Here is an 18,376-nt window from a genome sequence, read left to right as displayed (position 1 = left end):
CAGCGCACCCCACCTGCTCCCGCAGCCGGCCCGGGTGTGGTCGGGTCCTCCCAACAGGGACAGGCAGAGGAGCTGCCCAGCTCTGCCTCCCCGATTCCGTGCCCCCCCCCCCAGGGGTGGTGGGCCGCCTCCCCGCCCCTCCCTCACTGTGGGTTTGCGCTTCCCCCCACGGCCCACGGCAGCTGACCCGGCGTCCTGGAGGGCTCGGCCCAGCAGCAGCTGCTCCCCCGTGCGCACTCCCGATCCGGCAGCCCGGCCCGCGGACCCCTGGGGGGAGGGCGGGAGCAGCCCCGGACGCCACAGCCGCCCCGTCCCCGAGCCAAGCTGGGCTGCTACCGTGGGTGACAGCCGGGAGGTCTACGAGAGGACGGGCCGTGTGCCCACCACTCCGCACCAACTGCTGCTCGGGGACCCGGGGTCCCCTGGGGGCAGGGCACAGCTGCACCCCGAGGCGGCGCCAGCCAGGGAGGGCGGGACACCCCCCCGGCGTCCACAGCGCGTACCGACCGCAGACAGAACTCTGGCCGCAGGAGCGTGCACGCGACACTGTCCCAAGCGACATTGTCCCAAGCGTTGCACACACGGCGCCCAGACCTCTGAGCAGCCCCCCGCAGCACCCCCTGCCGGGAGAGCGGCATCGGGGCGGGGCGGGGCGGGGTCTGTCTCCGTGGCCCTGCAGGACACGGCTCCCTGACGCCCGGCACTGCTGACCCGTGCGAGCGACCTCGAGACGCCCCCTCTCAAGGAGCCTGGGCGACCCTGAAGGCGTCCACCGCCCTCAGCCAGGCTCTGACGGAGACACTGCCGTCTGTCCGGGCGGAGCCTGCGGCCTGGACGGGAGACGCAGCTGTAGGACCGAGGAGCCCAGCGGCAGAAACGACGCGCGCTTTCCCACGGGGTGGGGGGGTGGGGGGGCGCAGACCCTCGGGGAGCACAGGTGCCGGCCTGGCCACGGAGACCGTAACGAAGGCCACGTCCTCCTCCCCGGGCGCTCAACCTCACCCTGACCCGCACGTCCCGGCGCCTGGGGCCCAGCGGGCACCGCGTTTCAGAGGGCGTTTCAGGCACATCTGTCAGCTACGCTCAAGTACGACTTTATTCTGCACTTCAGATGAGCACCGACACCCACCGCAGACGGTCGGGTAACACAGCCCCGTTATCCCGGTTCCAAACACCGAGCAGCTTTCCCTCCACACACCGACCTCAGCACAGCCCTGCGCGCGGGGAACTGAGTCAGGACGGGCCGAGCCCGGCCAACCAGCCCACCTCCTGGTGGGAACCTCCGTCCGCGGGACAGAGAGGGCTGGGTGCCGGGAGACGGGGCGGGAGGCGGCGGGCTGCAGTGCCGACCCGGGGTGCGGGTGGGCATGGCCACGCGCCTGCGGTCCTGCACTCCCCGCCAGGAGCCCTCTCGGCCGCGGTCCCTCCTGCTCGCGCCTCTGGGATCTCACCGAGGGGCCAGAGAGAGCCTCACCCGGCAGCCTGCTGGTGGCGCCCGCGGGCTCAGGTCTTCCGGACGAAGCTCAGCAGCTCCTCCTTCTCCATCCGGTAGCCGCTCCGCTTCCACTGGTCTCGCAGCTGCTGCAGCAGCGCCCCGATCTCCTTCCCGGAGGAGACGCCCGCCCTGCGGAGGTCGTGGCCGCTCACGGGGAAGGGCGGCACCGACCAGTGCTGCAGCTCCCGCAGGAGGGCGGGCCGGCCCTGGTACTTCAGCAGCTCGGCCACGCGGGCGGCGGCGTCCGGCTCCCTGCACTGAGGTCACAGGGACAGCGTCAGCGCTCCCGCGAGAGCCCGCCGCGGCCCGCCCCGCCCCACGGGGACCTGAGTGCGTGAGGGGACACCCCCCCACTCAGAGTGAGCGACACCCACAGAACACGGGGGTCCCGGCGCCAGGACACCGGCCGCACCGCACGCACCGTCGGTGGGGGGGACCGAGCCCGGCCCGCGCCCGGCGCGTACTCACGTCTATGAGGAAGTCCTGGTAGGGCTTCAGCGGCTCCGCGCCGTCCGGCGCTTCAACCAGGTCTCGCCTGTACTTGACGATGAACAGGCCGAGGTTCTTCTCTTCTTTCGAGATCTTCAGCCTCAGATCCAGCTTTGCGACGTCGTCCTGGGCTCTGAACAACGAGGCCAGGAGCGTCATCGGCTTCGGTGACAAACCCTCGACGTGTTGACTGACGCGGTCAAACTCTTCCAAGCTGGCGCTGGCAGGTAAGCCTGGAGTGGGGACGAAGGCTGTTTCACCCGTCTCCACGGGACGGGTTTAACAGGCAACCCCCAGATGCTAAGCCACCCACGAGGCTGCTCTGCAGGGACGCCCCTCGTGAGGGCTCCGTGTCCCCCCGACCCGGCGCTCCCCCGTCCCACAGGGACCCCCGCCCCTCACCCTGCAAACCGAGGGGTGTCCATGAGCCAGCGGCGGCAGCAGCAGGGCAGGCGGGGGTGGTCACACCCGGGGACACAGTCCAGCTGCCGGCTCCTGCCCTTGCTCAGCCACCGGACGCCCACCCCTCCAGTGAGCCCCCGTCTGAAACGCACCGAGGTTCCCAGCACACTCGCTGTGCCCTGCACATGCGCTGGGACAGCCCCCGGACGGCGCCCGTGCCTGTCACTCCTCCCCGACTCCGCACCACTCACCCCCTGCCGCTCGCAGCCCCCCCCACCATGGGGACGCTGCCACTCCCGCTCCGCTCTCAGGTTCGGGCGCCCACCCACGTTCCCGAGCCGCCCAGACGCCACTCAGGCCCTGCGCTGTCCGCACCCGTGACAAAACGGCTCTACCCGTCCTCAAAGTTCATTCTAAGATGTTTCATTTCTCCTCCGAGAAACCTTGAACCGAACTACACACATTTCCCTCGTAAAACCTTAACCGGACGTGTCTGCCTCCCCGAGACGCGGACTCGCCGCCCCCGGCCTCACCGACGTAAGGAGCCACGTCGAGGTCGTAGATGAGGTGGATCAAGTGGTTCACGTGGTTGCCGACGAGAATCTTCTTCAGCTCCACCCAGATCCGCTCCCCCGACACCCCCGCCAGGCCTCTGGCGTTTTCTGCGATCGCTTCCAGAGTCTCGGGGTCGTGGTCACCAACCGTGTCCACGATCCTCCCGTAAAACCTGCAGAACAAAGCCCTCGCAGTGCGGTCACCCCTGCTGGCACGCCCCCCAGCGGAGTCGCGTTTTCAAGCTGACGGCCCCGCGCACACCTGCTGAACCCAGACGACCCTCAGCCAGGGCCGGGAGGGACCCTGCAAAGCATGTGGTCGGTTCCCCACCGTCCCCCTTTCCCTGATGAGGGCGCCCGCTGGCCGGGAACACACAAGCACCTCCTCCCCAAGGCTGGCAGGAACGGGGCCCCCCGTTCGCTGCCGCTTCCCGGCGCAGGCCCGAGTCGGTGCCGCGGGGACCGACCACGGGGAGCACTCTGCCAGGCGCCCCACCGGGGCCTAACGCCGGCCGGACATGCTCGCCCTGGACACGGGCCCCGCCGCCTGCCTGGCCGCTGACCCCGCACTGCCCTCCGTGGGGCCTCAGGGTCAGGGCCCTCAAGCGCAGAGGGCCGATTCACTGGCATCAGAATTGAAGGGCCAGCTGGCGGTCTGTGTTCCGCCGTCTCTGAACAGGGACGTGGCAGATACTCAGGTCTGGAGGAGCGCCACTGACAAAGGATAAGGGGCTGGGGGGCATTTCGAGTCGCCCAAGACTATCACTGCCAGACGCGAGGCAGCCAGGCAGCGGAGTTCACGCAAAGGCCGCTGCGGGTGGAGCTCGAGGGAGTGGCGCCCACACCGCCCCCCGGACACACTCCCCTCCCCAGGCTCTGGCAGGAGGGCTCCCACGAACCCACACGCAGCCACACGCGGCCACGGCCCCCACCCCCGCCTCGGTGTGGGGGCGCCCGGCACAGGGCGGGCCTGCGGGCACCCCCGCAGCCGCGTCAAGAAGCGTCGGCGCAAGGAGTGCTCGACCGAAAAACCGGACGTTAAAAACGGCTTAAAGCCGAACGCTGTGGAAGACCACACGGTGGGGCGGATGCGGTGTGTCCTGGGAGTGGGAGGAGGAAGTTACTGCAGGACCCCTCCCAGGGCGCCCCCCTCGTCTTCGGGGCCCCGCCTACTCCCCAGCAGGTTCCACTGGGGAACAGGTGCCGCTGACGCTCCACGCTCCTCCCCACCCGTGCGCCCAGGCACGGCGGCAGTTCCGGTCCCTCTCGGGTGACGGAGACGCTGTGGAGCGACCAGGGGGCGGGGCGGCCTGCAGCGCGGAGACGCTGGGTGAGGGGACGGCGAGTCACGTCTCACCGGGGACCTCGGCTCCTGGGGTCATCATGACACGCAGAGCAGGCACGCAGTTTAAAGCCCATGGATTGTTTATTTCTGGGATGTTCCAGGTAACACTTCCTGGCGTGGCTGCACGCAGAAAACGGGCTGGGGAAGGCGAGGCCGTGGGTGGGGGTGACCCCGCAGCTCAGGGCCCACTGCGGACAGGCGCTCACGCGGGAGGCCGCCGTCCCGCGCACTGGCCGGCTGGGCACTGCACCCCTCAGAGCTGCAGTGTGGTAGTCACTGCGAAAACGGCGTCAGTGATTTTCAAAAACTCTTACCTAAAGTATCTTAAAATCCTAAGGTAATCTTCCTGTATCCTCTTTTTAGCATGCCCAACAAATCTCACTTTCTTGTTTTTCAAATCTTCGTAACCGTTGAAGTAGTCGTACAAAGTGCCGTCGAAGCCTGTTTGTCGGGAAGGAGGGGAGAGAAACGACCGTCAGCAAACGAGAACTGGGAAGGGACGCGGCGCGTGTCTGCAGCGGAGTGTGACCCAGCTGGGAGAAAGGGCGGACTCCCGCCATTTGTGGGCGGTGGGGGGTGCCGAGGGCATCGGCTACTCGAAGTCCGTCGGACGGAGAAAGATGAGCACCGTGTGACCTCCCTCACGGCAACACAGAACCCAGCTCACAGCTCACAGCACAGACCCGACCAGACCAGACGGGTGGTCGCCAGAGACGGTGGGCTGGACGAACTAGGAGAGGGGTCACTAGCACACCCCCCTGGCTGTTTCGGTCCATACGGCATTTTGGTGTGCACGGAAAATTTAAAAGGCTCCAGAATGAAAAGGAAATAAAAAACGGAAAGAAAACAATGCAGATAAATAAAAACAAGAATCTGATTACAAAGTAATAGATGTGGCGCATCTGTCTCAATGTTATTTGTTCTTCACGAAGGGACTCTCAACTGTGTCTGGTGAGTGTGGGGATGTTAAGTCTTTTTCAAAAAAGAACAAAATTTGGAGGAAAAAACACAGGATATCTGGCAAATGTAAGAGAAGTGCAGCAACCAGAAATGCCAGGACCAGGGAAGCTCCGTCCAGTGGGGGGAGAACAGCCCGGACAAAAAGCGGCCGAGAGGCCAGGGAGGACCACCCTGGGGGGCGCCTGCTCGGCGCTGACCACCCTTCGTTCACAAACACGGGGAGTGCGAGCACACCGGGGCGGCGCCGGGGGCCCAGAGTGGGCCAGAGCGTCCCTGGGCCGGGCGCCCTGGGGGCCCATAGCCCAGAGGCTGTACGGACTGCGAGCTGACCTCCGCGCGGATGGCAGGGGACAAACAGGTCCCTGGAGTCTGGCACTTCAGGGAGAGGGACAGGGACCGGTGATGACTCCCCGGGGGCCCAGGACCCCGGGCGCAGGTCCTGGCTCTCCGCGGCGTGAGCCACAGCACTCAGCGGCTCCACCCACCGCAGGGCTCCGCCGAGAGCCCAGGGACACCGCAGGCGGACAGCAGCGGGCGCTTCAGGCCCTGCCTGTCCCTGTCCTCCTGGCCAGCGGTCCCCACCTGTCACCCCCCCTCCCCTGTGCCCGTCGTCACAGTGCGGGCTGCGACACTGGACGCTCCACCTCTCCCTCTTCTAGTCCGACGTCTGAACCGGGAAGGGCTTCCCTGAAGCGTCAACTACAGAAAGCGACGCTTGGGGCGGGGACCAAACACGAGCCTAAGCTCACCTGCTCCCGGGGGGCTGCCCCACGTCCGTGGACAGGAGGGAGCGGACACGAACACCAGGCGTCCCGCCCGCCAGCCTCGCCGGCGGAGGACGCCCACCTATGCCCGCCCCGCAGATGCGGCGTGGGGCCAGCAGCAGACCACACTCGCAGGGGAGCCTCGGCCAGTGTGGCCGGGCCCGGGAGGGAGCCGGCGGACACGCACGGTGAGTCGTGTGGGGGTGTGAGGGGTGTGTGACCGAGTGTGTGACCAAGTGTGTGGGGGTGTCAGTGTGCACACTCAACTCATGGACACGTCCAGGCGCCACGACTAAGTCAGCTGCCCAAGCGCCCGCACTGCTCTAAGGACTGAACTCATGACCGTGGGACCCTCACGACGACCCCCACAGGGGGCCCGAGGGCCAGGCGGTTGTGACGGCTCCGCCCCACAGCCTGCTGGGAGCCACCGGGCAGCCACCCCTGCTGTCCCCCCGCAGGCAGCTCTCCGGAAGGACGGCGCTCACGCGGACGGACGGACGGACAGACACGTGGCCGGCGCCCTCACCCAGAAACATGGAGTTGATGGTGAGGTCCCGGCGCTCGGCGTCCTTCTGCCAGTCGGTGGTGAACTCCACCTCGGCATGCCTGCCGTCGGTGACGACGTCGATCCGCAGCGTGGTGATCTCAAAGTTCTCGTTGTGCAGCTGCAATTGGACACGTTCTCGAACGTTAGTGTTGGGTGTCCCTGGATGGACAGGTTTTTTAAAACCATACACCCTTCCTAGCTAGAGGGGACGCGTCTGACCTACAAAGCGGCCCTCGGACGCGGGAGGGGGGCAGGGAGGAGCCCTTCGACGGCGCCCTCGGACCCTTCCCTTCCGACCAGGCTCCTCCCACAGCCGCTCCGCAGACCCGGCGTCCATGCCTGAGGCCTGAGCCCTGAGCCCTGGTGTACGGAGCGGGGACCACGGTGCTGAGCCATGACCTGGAGGGCCGTGCACACAGGCGCACACGTGAGCACGAGCCGTGGAGAGAGGGGGACGCGTGGGAGGGACCGTACGCCCACATGCGGTGAGCACTGACTGGCACGAGGGCCCAGCGGGAGTCGGAGCCCCTGCGGGGGGCCCGAACGCCACGCACCAGCCTGGAAGCCTGTTCCGGAACTCCTGTCTGCCAGGTCTCGGGGAGCAGAGCCTGGCTGAGCTGAGCCGGGACAGCCCTCACAGGTCCCGGGGAGGGGGTCCCCGCCCTGCCTCCACGGCTGACACAGCCAGCGCTCGGGCCCGAGTGAGGGGAGGACACCATGTCCCACGTGCGGCTGCCTGAGGCTTGGGCCCGTCAGATCAAGGGCGGCACCCGGCAGCAGGCTGTTGGGGGGGGGGCAGAGGCGGCGGCCCGGGAGCCGTGCGGGGGGCCCCCGGTGGCGGTGGCGGGTGGCAGACGGGGACCGCCCAGGTGCGGGCCTGCACCGAGGACTGGAACGTGGCCGCTGGGCTCACCGACTGTGACCGTGGGATGGCCCCGGAGGAGCTGGGGACACTCACGCCGAAAGCGCGTCACAAAAAGCGCCATCCACTGCGAGGAGCCCCAGAAGCGTGGTTACAACATGCCCCCTGGGGTGGACCCCCCAACGCTGATTTAACCCAACACCAGGGGACCCCCGAGACGCCGCTGCAGTGGGTGTGGGGGAGGCCGCACCCCCTCCCTCCCCGGCCGAAGGTCAGGCCACAGAGGCGCCCGGCAGCTGCCCGCTCACCCGGGCGGTGATGGTGCCGTGCTTCTCCCCCTTGTTGTTGACCATGCGCACGCCGGCCGCCTGCAGCAGCCCCTTCATCTGCTCGGGCGTGGCGGGCGTGGCGAAGTCCACGTCCTGCGGCTTCACCCCGTTCAGCAGGTCCCGCACGGCGCCGCCGGCGATGCGCAGCTCGTGGTTCTCCTTCTCGAACAGCTCTGGCGAGAGAGACACCTCCGTTTCCGCGTGTCTCTGGGGAGCGGGGCGGCGGTCCCCATGGGGAGTGTTCCCCGTGGTGCTCGGGCCGGCCCGCACCACAGGGGGGACGCGAGGGCCTCCGTGGAGGTCACCTGCGCCATACGGGGGAGCCCCCGGCCGGCGGGGGTTTCAGGGTCTCACTCTACGCCGCAGAACCGGCCTGTCTTTCCTTGTCCCAACCCACACCCGAACCACCTGTCCCCCCCTTCTCAGGGGGACCTGCCCGCAAGCCTGGCTCACGCCAGAGCTGAACCGCGGTATCCCAGCTTAATAAAAAGGGGGCTTTACTGGAAAGAATTTTTTTAAAGATTTCCTTTCTTGGAGACAGGCATGCAGCAGAACAACGGCTAGTGATGACAGCTTGACAGCTACAGAGTGTGTGGGAAGACAGGGCACTTGGGAACTGTGAGAGTGGCACGATTTTACCCTGACCTAAAAAGTCACCCGATTCATGAACAGGAGAGCTGCTCTAGGGACAGGCTAACCCAGCAGAGTCATCTGAAAGCAGCAGCTCCTCCACCTTCTGTGCATTGGGAGTAACGGAGCAGAGCTCCCTTCAAACCCTCTAGCTGCCCCTCCTCCCCAGAGACTCCCGTTCAGGAGGTCAGGTGAGACCCGGCCCCGGATGCTTCCCAAGCTCCCCCGGTGGGCCCGGTGGAAGCCAGGGTTGCACTGCGCAGCGCAGGTCCTGCCTCCACATACGAACACCCAACACGCTGCTGGAGGTGCTGCCCACACGCCACTGCCCTCGACAGGCAGCGGGGTGGCTGCTCCAGAGAGAGCAGCAGCGACCCTGAGGACAACGCAAGGGGCTCAGGCTGGGGAGGAGGTGAGGCTGCCTCCTGACGCCTTCGTGGTAAGGTCTGCACGCACCCTGGGCAGGGGACACTGGTCTCTCCTGGCCTTCAAGTTCTGGAAGGCACCTGATCCCAGGGAAGGGACAGGCGGAGCCCAGCTGCGCAGGTGTTCCCGTGTGAACGCTGGTGGTGCCTTCCACACCCTCATCCTCCAGCCCGGGAAACCTCCCACCTGCTCCCTAAGGTAGTAGCCCGATACGGGATGGCAGCACTTAGCACGCAGAGAACAGCACGCTTTTTACCGGTCACTTCTTGCCTCGTCTGGTAACTTGGCTGTAGCTCTGGACTGCCCATGGCCGCGCAGGCCTCTTTCAGTAACAGCCCGCCCCCACGTGGTTGAAACGCGAAACACGTCCCCTGCCGCAGGTCCCCCAGGCTTCGCAAGCAGAAGACAGCGGAGTCTCACCGGTGAGGCTCTTGAGCCCTTCCGTGAACAGGGACTGGAACTCCGGGGACTGCAGCTTCATGGTGAACAGGTGTCGTCGCTCCAGCAGGCGCAGTCCAGCCCAGCCACCGCTCGGCCGCCAGCGGCGCAGGCACCTCAGCATCTGCGGCACAGACGTGCGCGCACAGGGACGGGATTTAAAAGTGGCGGGAAAGAAAGGGGCGCCCCGCGATTTTCTGTGTTGCCCAGGAGACGTTTCTCTCTTGTTCGGAGGGAAAAGAGTAGGGGCCGGTTGGGGGGCTACGTTCCGGGGCGGGGGGCTCCCGGGGCAGGGCCGGGGCTCCCAGAGGTCCGCTCACCGTCGCCAGACCCTCCGAAGGCGGCCGCCCGCTCAGTGACTCGCCCTCCCAGGGGTGAGCCAGGGCAGGTCAGCCTCGCTCCCCACCCCACCCGTTATCTCTGGCCCAGGGGCTTCCCAGGGCTTGGGAGCCAGGTGAGTGTGCGGGCCGTGCAGCTCCCCGTCCCCGCCCCGCCCGCGGCTCGCCGCAACGCAGCGTTTCCCTCGCCAGGTGGCCTCGGCGGCTGCTGCAGCGGGAACGGCCGGAGGACCACTACTGTCGGTGGAAAGCGCGTGTCGGGGGCGGCGCTGCCCGTCCGGCACCAGGGACCGTCCCAGCCCGCCGCAGGACAACGCTTGGCCTCCTCCGCCTCCCCTTCGGACAATCCGCGGGGACCGTCCCCGAGGCGGCGGCACCCACACCAGGTGGCGAACGGAGAGGCTCAGCGAGACCTCGGGGACCCGGCGGCGCGCGGGGCAGAAGGTGTCTGGGGACGCCCGGCACGCTCCGTCGGGTTCTGGTGCCCAGGGCGGACGAGTCCGTCGCTACCCTCGGCTGTCTGTCCCGAGGGCTGGCCCCGCGTACGGACGGCCGGCAGTTCCCGGGCCCGCTCCCACCGCCCCCTCCCGGATCCCCCTCCCGCTCACCCGCCCTGCCGCCGACGTTGCCCGGGACGCACTTCCGGGCGGCGGCCTTCGTGACGTCACTCACGCGCGCCTGCTGACGGCCAATGGGAAGCGCCAGAAAGTCGTGGGCGGGGCCTGGAGGGCTCCCTGACTCGGAGGCCCGCGTCCGCGCACGCGCACCGGGGAGGGGGGCTCTGTTTTGGTTATTGGTCTCCGCGCCTCTCGCCCCACAGGTAGTGGGCGCTCGGCTGCGTGGCGCTCCCGCGTTACTCTGTGGTCCGCTGTGAGACGCGACTCTCCACACCTCCCAGCGTTTACCACGGCTCCGTAAATGCTGGCTTGCGTCTGCGCGCTCCCGGAGTCGCACGGGACTCTGCATTGGAGGAACGCAGTCTTTTTTTTTTTGTAATTTTTAAAAAATATTTTGCCATTTTTATTTTTTTAGATCTTGTTTTCTTTTTATTACTTTTAGAGAGGGAAGGGGGGAGAGAGAGAGAAAGAAACATCAATGTACGGTTGCTGGGGGCTGTGGCCTGCAACCCAGGCATGTGCCCGGGCTGGGAATGGAACCTGCGACACTTTGGTTCGCAGCCCGCGCTCCATCCACTGAGCTACGCCAGCCAGGGCAAGAACGCAGTCTTGAAAGTGATCCCAACCGAAGACACAGCTTGAAGCCGGAAGCGAGGCGTTCCAGGCGTCCTTGCTCTCACTGGAGCCCTCCAATCCCTCGACATTGCTGGGCCTCTTTCACGTCCCCACCTGGTTTGGGAAACCATTCCCTTTCCTGGTCTGCGGGCTTTTGCAGATGTAGAGTGCAGAACGTGCCTTTGGCTCGGCTCTCACTTTCTTCCGAAGCAGGGCACGGTGACAAAAGTGGCACAGGGCTGGGAGGACAGCCCTAGATCCTCCAAGTGGGACGCTTCCGGGTCACTCCACCTCTTATCGAAGGAAATAAACGAGCTCAGCATCGTATACATCTTATACATTACACACATACTGTGTTTTAATGTTTTTAAAGCCGTCTCAATACAACTTGACCTAATTCCTCTAAAATGTTCCTAAAAAAATCTGCGTGCCATGGTATTTCTGTGGCTTCCAATGAGCAACCCCTTGTCTTCAGATGTGTTAAGTGTCCCGTTCTGAGAAGCCATACAGAGACACAGCATGGATTCCAGGAAAGAGGACGTACATCCTGCACTGTCCCAACCAGACTGACCAAGGGAAAACACAGAAGATTCATTGTAAAGGAGTCTATCAGCACAGATATGAACAGAATAAAGGCAGGTAGTATGGACCATTTTACACTAACCAGTTTGACATTGTAGGTGAAAGGCACAAATTCTTAGAAAAAATGCAACTGTTCAGAACTGAAACAAGCTGAAATTTTAAAATCTGAATAGCTCTTTACTATTAAAGAAATTGAATTTTGTTCCACAAGTTTCCCACAGAGATAATTCCAGGCCCAGATGGTTTCAGTGGTCAAATTTATCAACCACTTAAGGAAGAAATAACACCGATCTTGCACAATTTTTGTTCAGAGAATAGAAGAGGGAACACGTTTCGTCTCATTTGAGGTCGGTGTGAGACTGATAAGGACACTGAAATGAGTGTTATCAAACATGTACAGAGCAACATAAAAACGAGTATCTTTAGTAAGTAAAATATTAGCAAACTGAATCCAGCAAGTCAGGTTAATCAAGTTGAGCTCATTTTAAGAACGCAAGATGGATTTAACATTTGAAAACCAATCAGCATTATTCACCGTATTAGTAGACCAAAGAGGGAAAACTCTGTGATCATCCCAATAGATGCAGAAGAGAAGCACTTAAAATTCAACACCTATTCACAATAAAAACTCCCAGGAAATTAAAATGAGAGGAATCCCTCAATTTGGTAAAGAGCATCTGTAGAAATGCATGGCTAATACACTCGATGGTAAAGTGTGGGCTTTTCCCCTGACGTCAGCAGTGAGACATGGATGCCCAGCCTCAGCGCTTCCTGTGCAGAGTTCGTAACTGTTAACAATAGGCAAGAAAACGAATAGGTGTAACAATCTGGAAGGAAGCCACAGCATCTTGGTGTTACATGACAATAGTCTGGGCAGAAATCCCAGGAATCAAACAAGCGTTCGAACTAAGAAGTGAATTTTGCAAGGTCATAGGATTCGAGGTGAATATATAAAAATCAATTGCATGTTTATATAGTGGCAGCAAATAGTTATAAATTCTAGTAACTAAACATATAGAGATATGTAGATATACAATATAGGAATGAATGTAACAAAAGCAGTTATATGGTTGGTAATCAAGCATATGTAAAAATATTCAACATCATCAGTCATTAGGGATATGCAATTACTTACTTATTAGTGTGTTTAAATAAAAAAAAACCTGGTGGGGGCGAGGATGTGGAGCGAAGGGAGCCCTGTGCCCCGTAGGTGGGTTGTGGCCACCGTGGAAAACTAGTATGGACAATCCTCCAAAAATTAAAAATGGAGCTTTCAGCCCTGGCTGGAGTGGCTCAGTGGGCTGAGTGCCGGCCTGCAAACCAAAGAGTCGCCGGTCCCATTCCCAGTCAGGGCACAGGCCTGGGTTGCGGCCCAGGTCCCCCATGGAGGGCGCAGTGAAAGGCAACCACACATTGATGTTTCTCTCCCTGTCTTTCCCTCTCCCTTCTCCTCCCTCTAAAAAATAAATAAATAAAATCTTTTTTAAAAAATAGAGCTTTCACACAATTCAGCAATTCCACTTCTGGGTACTTATCCAAAGACAACAAACTATTGGGTTGGCCAAAAAGTTCCTTTCCTTGTTTTTCTGTAAGATGGTTCTAGTAGCACTGAATTGTGTTTAACTTCACTCAGAGAAACTTTGTTAGACTGTGTTGTGACAGCTGTCATATCAGCGTGCATTTTTTAAAAACATCAAAATTGTTGAATTTCTGTGTAGCAATTTTAATATTGAAGATGGAAGAAAATTAGCAACAGTTTCAGCATATTATGCTTTGTTATTTCAGGAAAAGTAAAAAAAATTCCAATTTTTTTTTAAAGATTTTATTTATTTATTTTTAGAGAGGGAAGGGAGGGAGAGAGAGAGAGAAACATCAATGTGCGGTTGCTGGGGGTTATGGCCTGCAACCCAGGCATGTACCCTGGCTGGGAATCGAACCTGGGACACTTTGGTTCCCAGCCCGCGCTCCATCCACTGAGCTACGCCAGCCAGGGCTAAAAATGCAATTTAAATACACAAAAAAAGCCCTGTGCAGTGTGCGGAGGAGGTGCTGTGACTGATGGAACGTGTCAAAGTGGTTTGGGAAGTTCCGTGCTGGAGATTCCTCGCTGGACGGTGCTCCGGGGTCGGGCCGACCAGGTGAGGTGGTCAGCGATGCAGTCAAGACGTTAATTGAGAACAATCAATGTTCTACCACAGGGGAGACAGACACACTCAAAACATCCAAATCTATAAAACTATTGGTGAAGATGAAAAATGTGTCTTTTATTTTACAGGCAAAATGAAACTTTTGGGCCAACCCCATATTTACCTGAGAGAGACAAAATTATGTTCACATGAAAAAAAATGTATGTGGACGGTTGTAATAGCCTCATTGATAACCATCCAAACCTGGACATAAATAAACCAACGTCCCCCAGCGGGCGAGTGGACGGGCAAGCGGCGGTGCATTCAGACGGTGGAGCGCCGCTCAGCGACGGGAAGGACTCAGCCACGGGCCGCACAGCCACGGGCCGCACAGCCACGGGTCTGCCCCCGGGTGCAGGGAGCCGCACCCCGGGGCTGCACACAGAACGCCTGTACTCGCACGACCTCCGGGAAGGGCGGAACGGAGGAGGCAGAAGCGGCCAGTTGTTGGTTGGCAGCGACTGGAGGCGGCCGAGGGGTGTCCCCACAGAGGCGTGGGGGAACCGGGGGCATGTGTGGAATCTTCTAGACCTTGTTAGGGTGCTCAGGACATGGGCGTGTAAGTTCGTCAAACACACAGAACAGTGCCCCAAAAAGCGTAAAGTTTCCTGCATGCAAATCAAACCTCAGCAAACCTGACTAAAATATTTTCTCTATACATTACCGAAAAACAACTAGAACATGAAAAAGTTTTTTCAATACGTATTTCCCCCCTGGCTGGGCAGCTCCGCTGGTTAGAGTGTCACCCCAGTACGCCAAGGGTGTGGGTTTGACCCCCAGCCAGGACACAGATGACGGCAAACTGGCCAGTTTTGATAAGGTTTATTTTTTTTTAATGCACGCTGGTAGGACAGCTGTCACAACACAACCGAACACAATTGTTTCGAATGAAGTTAAAGGCAACCAAGCACTGCTAGAGCTGATGCATGGGAAAAAAAAACCCAACCGAACTTTTTGGCAGGCCCGGTATTTTCCGTGCAGACCACATGCCCAGAGGTAAGCAGTACCGTGAATAGACAGGCCACGAGGGCCGGCGGGTGTCTGCCGTGCCGTGGACACCCCACAGCCCCGGGTGCCCTTCTGAGGCTAGAAGGCCACATACTACGAAAAAGGACAGTCGAGAAAATGGGATAAATCCGGGTAGGAAACATGCGTGGACATGCACCGTGTGCGCCTGCTGCAGGCTGGACCGGTTCCTGCTTCTCTCTGGAAACCTCTCTCTGCGGACCGGGCCCGCCCTTGGGCTAGCTGAGGGTTCCCCCGGGAGCGGACAGCTCTCATCCTTCTTCACAGCGAGTACGCCCTTTGGCTCCGATACTTATATGCATCTTGTGGCCAAAATGTGGCTCCCGAAAATGTTCAGTCGTCTCTCCGTTCATCGGAGTGTTGGTGGTGCTCCTTTGAAGCCCATTCGCGTCTGCAAACCAGACAGAGACGTGCAGGCCGGGGCCCACAGTGGTGGCCGTAGCACCGCTCCGCCTGGTGTCTGCTGCGCGCCCCTGGCACGTGGGAACTCCCGGCACGGGGCCGGCTCCCACCGAGCCCCCCGTGCGCCCGGAGTAGTGCCAGGCATCGCAGGAGCTCCTCGGTCCCCGCAGACACGGCAAAGCATTGTGCCAGCGGGGAAACTGAGGCACCGGGAGGCCCGTGTGTCTAAGGTCCCGCAGGCAGGCAGCGCAGCAGCAGCACCGCCGCCCCAGCGTTCTGACTCCCACCCCGCTGGAGAGGGGCAGGGGGCGTCCTGCAGGGCCCGCACGCCACGCGACGGCACTCGGGTTTCATTTTCACGGGACTGCAGAGACACGGAGGGCGTCTCCGCGGGGGTTTCACGAGTCCCTTCGAGTCTCCTGCCGTTCGCAAGGCGGCAGTGTGGGCGGAGCCAGCAGGACGGCCATGGCGCGCGGGGCGTGGCTTCCCATCCCGCAGGTCACCGTGCGGGAGGTCAAAAGTCTCTCGTGGGTCCGCAGGGCTGCGAACGTCTGCGGGCGCGTGGGGGAGAGTCTGTTCCTTCGTCTTTTCCAGTTTCTAGAACGTCCCCCCTCCACCCTCAAAGCCCTCCCCGTGCCCCCCTCTCCTCCCCGAGAACCCTGCTCATCCTCCCACCCAGGGGTCCTCTGCTCCATCACAGCCCCAGAGACACGTTCACGGGCTCTGGGAACTTGGGGGCCACGATCCAGCTGCTGCCACCCCCGAGCGAGGCTGCACCGTAAGGATGGGGGGGGCTGGGGGAGGGGGCGGCACAGGGACACCAAGGACCATGGTTTACAGACCCACCGATCGGCCACGTGGGCCACCGTCCGCCGCGCCCACCCCAGTGAGTGGTACTTCCTGCACGTTGGTTCGCGGCTGGGGTTTCGGCGGACGGCTCGGTGGCAGGTGAAAACAGCGCCCCCTTCAGACCCCAGGTGCCCAGACCCCTGCCGGGGCCTCACTCCGGGAGCCCCCGGGGTCAACGACCCTGACACACGGCTGCTCCCGCCAGCCTTTGCACACAGGACAGAGCGGGGGGTAGAATGACCTACGGACGGAGACGAACTTAGGGCGACAGCGCCAGGCCTCTTGGGGAAGGCCGTCGAGGCAGCGTTCAGACGAGTGAGACAGAAACGCCCGTGGGACCTAATTTTAGTGTCTGCACGTGTGGAGGGCGGGGGCCCGTCCTCGGACCCCGCACCCCGCCCTGTTTTTGTTTTCTGCGAGACTGACTCATTTGTTTAAAAGAACGCGTCCTGTTTCCAGAATGTGTTCTTTGTTTGAAACAACAAAAAGTACCTGTTTGAGGAAACAGCCATGCACGCGCTTCGCTCTCGTAGGAGTTTCATGGGGGCCAGCTGCAGCCGGGGGTCCCCGAGAGGGCACGCACGCAGCTAGGAGCCTCTCCGCACGGGAGGGCAGGGCGCTCCTGGGTGCCCGGGGACACACACGCCGATGCAGCGTTGTCTTACCTTTCAGAGAGGGGAGCGCGGACACGCATCAGTTCTTCTCGGTGTTCCGAAATTTCATACTGGGTCATTGATTTTAAGAGATGGGACTTCGATACTAGTGACAAGAACAGCGGCCCCAGGGTAGAGACAGAATAAATAATCACCTTCGTAACTGTGGCTTGTCGCCGGCCTCGGGTCAGGACCACGAGGGGGCAAATCGGACCCCCCTCCGGCGGGTGGTCTCCCCCGCTGGGGTCTCCGTCAGATCCGGGTGAGCGTGGACTTCCCCGTCAGCACCACGCAAGGCCTCCTCCGTCTTCCAACTGTGTCCACCTGAGGGTTTGACAAAGCCAAGCTGAGCAAAACGAACACCCGCCCTCACATCTAGTGGTGGACACAGAGATAGACGTAATGTTCGGCGCGGTATGAAAATAAAACACAGACAAGTGCGTGCTGCAGTGCAGTGAGGGGGGCGGTGGGGGCGCGGGTGGAGAGAGAGATCTTCCCACAGAAGATGATGTTCAGGCTCGATCTGAAACAATTTTAAGTTTCTCAAGAGGAAGCCCACCCCCACCCACCAGATAACTTGTTTAGTCCCTGTTCAGTACTTGTTAAGATTGTTTCTTTTAAAACGTTGTAACAGTTACAGAACCCATGTGTCCCAGACGCTAGGCAGTAGCGAAGATCACAGAGCAGCCGAGCTGAGCTCCCGGAGCCAGGGGATTCCTGAGAAGGGTTATGGGTCATGTGCCGCTGGAGCCCCTGGTGCCAAACGAACGACAGATGCTTGGAACGAACTTGAACCCGGCCTGCAACCTGGAGCCCGGCCAAGTGCCACCGGAGCCCCGGTCAACACTCAGACACTTGAGCAAAGAACAAATGCTTATCACCGCTCACCACGCCGGGGTCTGTGGCTGGTGGTTCTGTGGCAACAGCGGACTAATACACCTACCACGCAGAGATAGCCAGGCTGATCAGTTTGGCCATTTGACAGAAAAAAAAATGAGATTATGAAAAAATTATACACAGAGACTCCTGTTTTTACTTAACATTTCCCCATAATACCCAGTGTTTCAAAATGAGTGATAAACACTTATTATCCACACATTTAAACCTTTAAATTACACATTCTTCTGAACCATGTTTATGTTACTTTTACTATTACAGGAAAAAACACAATGAACTCACGCCCTCTGCCTCCTCACATGAACTTCGGTCTCCATTTCATGCTGTTTCCGCGGAGTGGGTTTCCAGAAGCAGAGACCGTTAGGAGCTCTGACCCGGAGGTCCAGGCGGACCCACCGAGCCCCGATCCGCACACATGACCCCCCTCACATCCCCATCTCTGCGGTCCAGCCAGACCCAGGCTGCCTCACTTCCCAGGAGACACCATCCCATCGGATTTCCCTTCACAGGAAACCATCTTTCTGTTTGTGAATTCTTGCAGCCTGTTCCGAAACCATCTCTGGACACCCACAGTTTATTCTGAAGAAGTGAAGAGCCGCCACAAAAGAAAAAAATACCCGACACGAAGCCACAGCTCTTGTTTTCCTCGTGCTCCTACGGAAACAGGGTGCTGGGGGTCAGAGTGTGCGCGCTCCTCCTGGCACCGGTGCTGGTGGCAGAGCGTCACCCACCCGTCTGCACGGGGGAGCAAAGTCAGGTCCCTCCTTGCATCCGGGACAGACTGGGCCCAGGGCTGGGTGCGCTCGGCAGACACCTGCCTGCCCAGTCGGGAATGTCGGAGAGCTCCAGCCGGCTTCACCGCCCTCACTACAATCAAACACCATTTTTAAAAAAGATTTTACTTATTTATTTTCAGAGAGGCAAGGGAGAGAGAAAGAGAGAGAGAGAAACATCCATGTGCGGTTGCTGG

At 60.8% G+C, this 18,376-nt stretch overlaps 1 protein-coding gene across 4 annotated transcripts; it reads right to left on the bottom strand.

Moving 5' to 3' along the window:
• Positions 1–1,071: 1,071 nt before the first annotated feature.
• Positions 1,072–10,234, bottom strand: TRNT1 (tRNA nucleotidyl transferase 1). 4 transcript variants are annotated; one of them, XM_045857417.1, is made up of 8 exons: positions 10,188–10,234; positions 9,224–9,365; positions 7,727–7,920; positions 6,536–6,674; positions 4,600–4,726; positions 2,920–3,113; positions 1,964–2,217; positions 1,072–1,752 (listed from the first exon to the last, which is right to left on the bottom strand). In XM_045857417.1, exons 2-8 carry the CDS (start codon positions 9,363–9,365, stop codon positions 1,504–1,506), a joined length of 1,299 nt encoding a protein of 432 aa, XP_045713373.1. In that variant the 5' UTR covers positions 10,188–10,234; the 3' UTR covers positions 1,072–1,503. The 4 variants fall into 4 exon arrangements, with proteins under 4 accessions (XP_045713373.1, XP_045713369.1, XP_045713370.1 ...); XM_045857413.1 differs by lacking the exon at positions 10,188–10,234 and adding an exon at positions 9,562–10,171; XM_045857414.1 differs by lacking the exon at positions 10,188–10,234 and adding an exon at positions 9,961–10,171.
• Between the last annotated feature and the right edge of the window lie 8,142 nt (positions 10,235–18,376).

This window comes from Phyllostomus hastatus, unplaced genomic scaffold, assembly GCF_019186645.2.
Source record: "Phyllostomus hastatus isolate PE091 unplaced genomic scaffold, TTU_PhHast_1.1 phas_scaffold_129, whole genome shotgun sequence".
NCBI classification, from domain to species: domain Eukaryota; kingdom Metazoa; phylum Chordata; class Mammalia; order Chiroptera; family Phyllostomidae; genus Phyllostomus; species Phyllostomus hastatus.
The sequence above is the reverse complement of the archived record's forward strand: the minus strand, read 5'-3'. Positions and strand labels throughout refer to the sequence as shown.

Coding starts and splice junctions, on each gene's coding strand:
- TRNT1 (XM_045857417.1), bottom strand. CDS start 9,365: ATGCTGAGGTGCCTGCGCCGCTGGCGGCCGAGCGGTGGCTGGGCTGGA. Junction 7,921..9,223: donor AGGGCTCAAGAGCCTCACCG/GTGAGACTCCGC, acceptor CTCTCTCGCCAG/AGCTGTTCGAGAAGGAGAAC. Junction 2,218..2,919: donor CGACGTGGCTCCTTACGTCG/GTGAGGCCGGGG, acceptor TCCCCACTCCAG/GCTTACCTGCCAGCGCCAGC.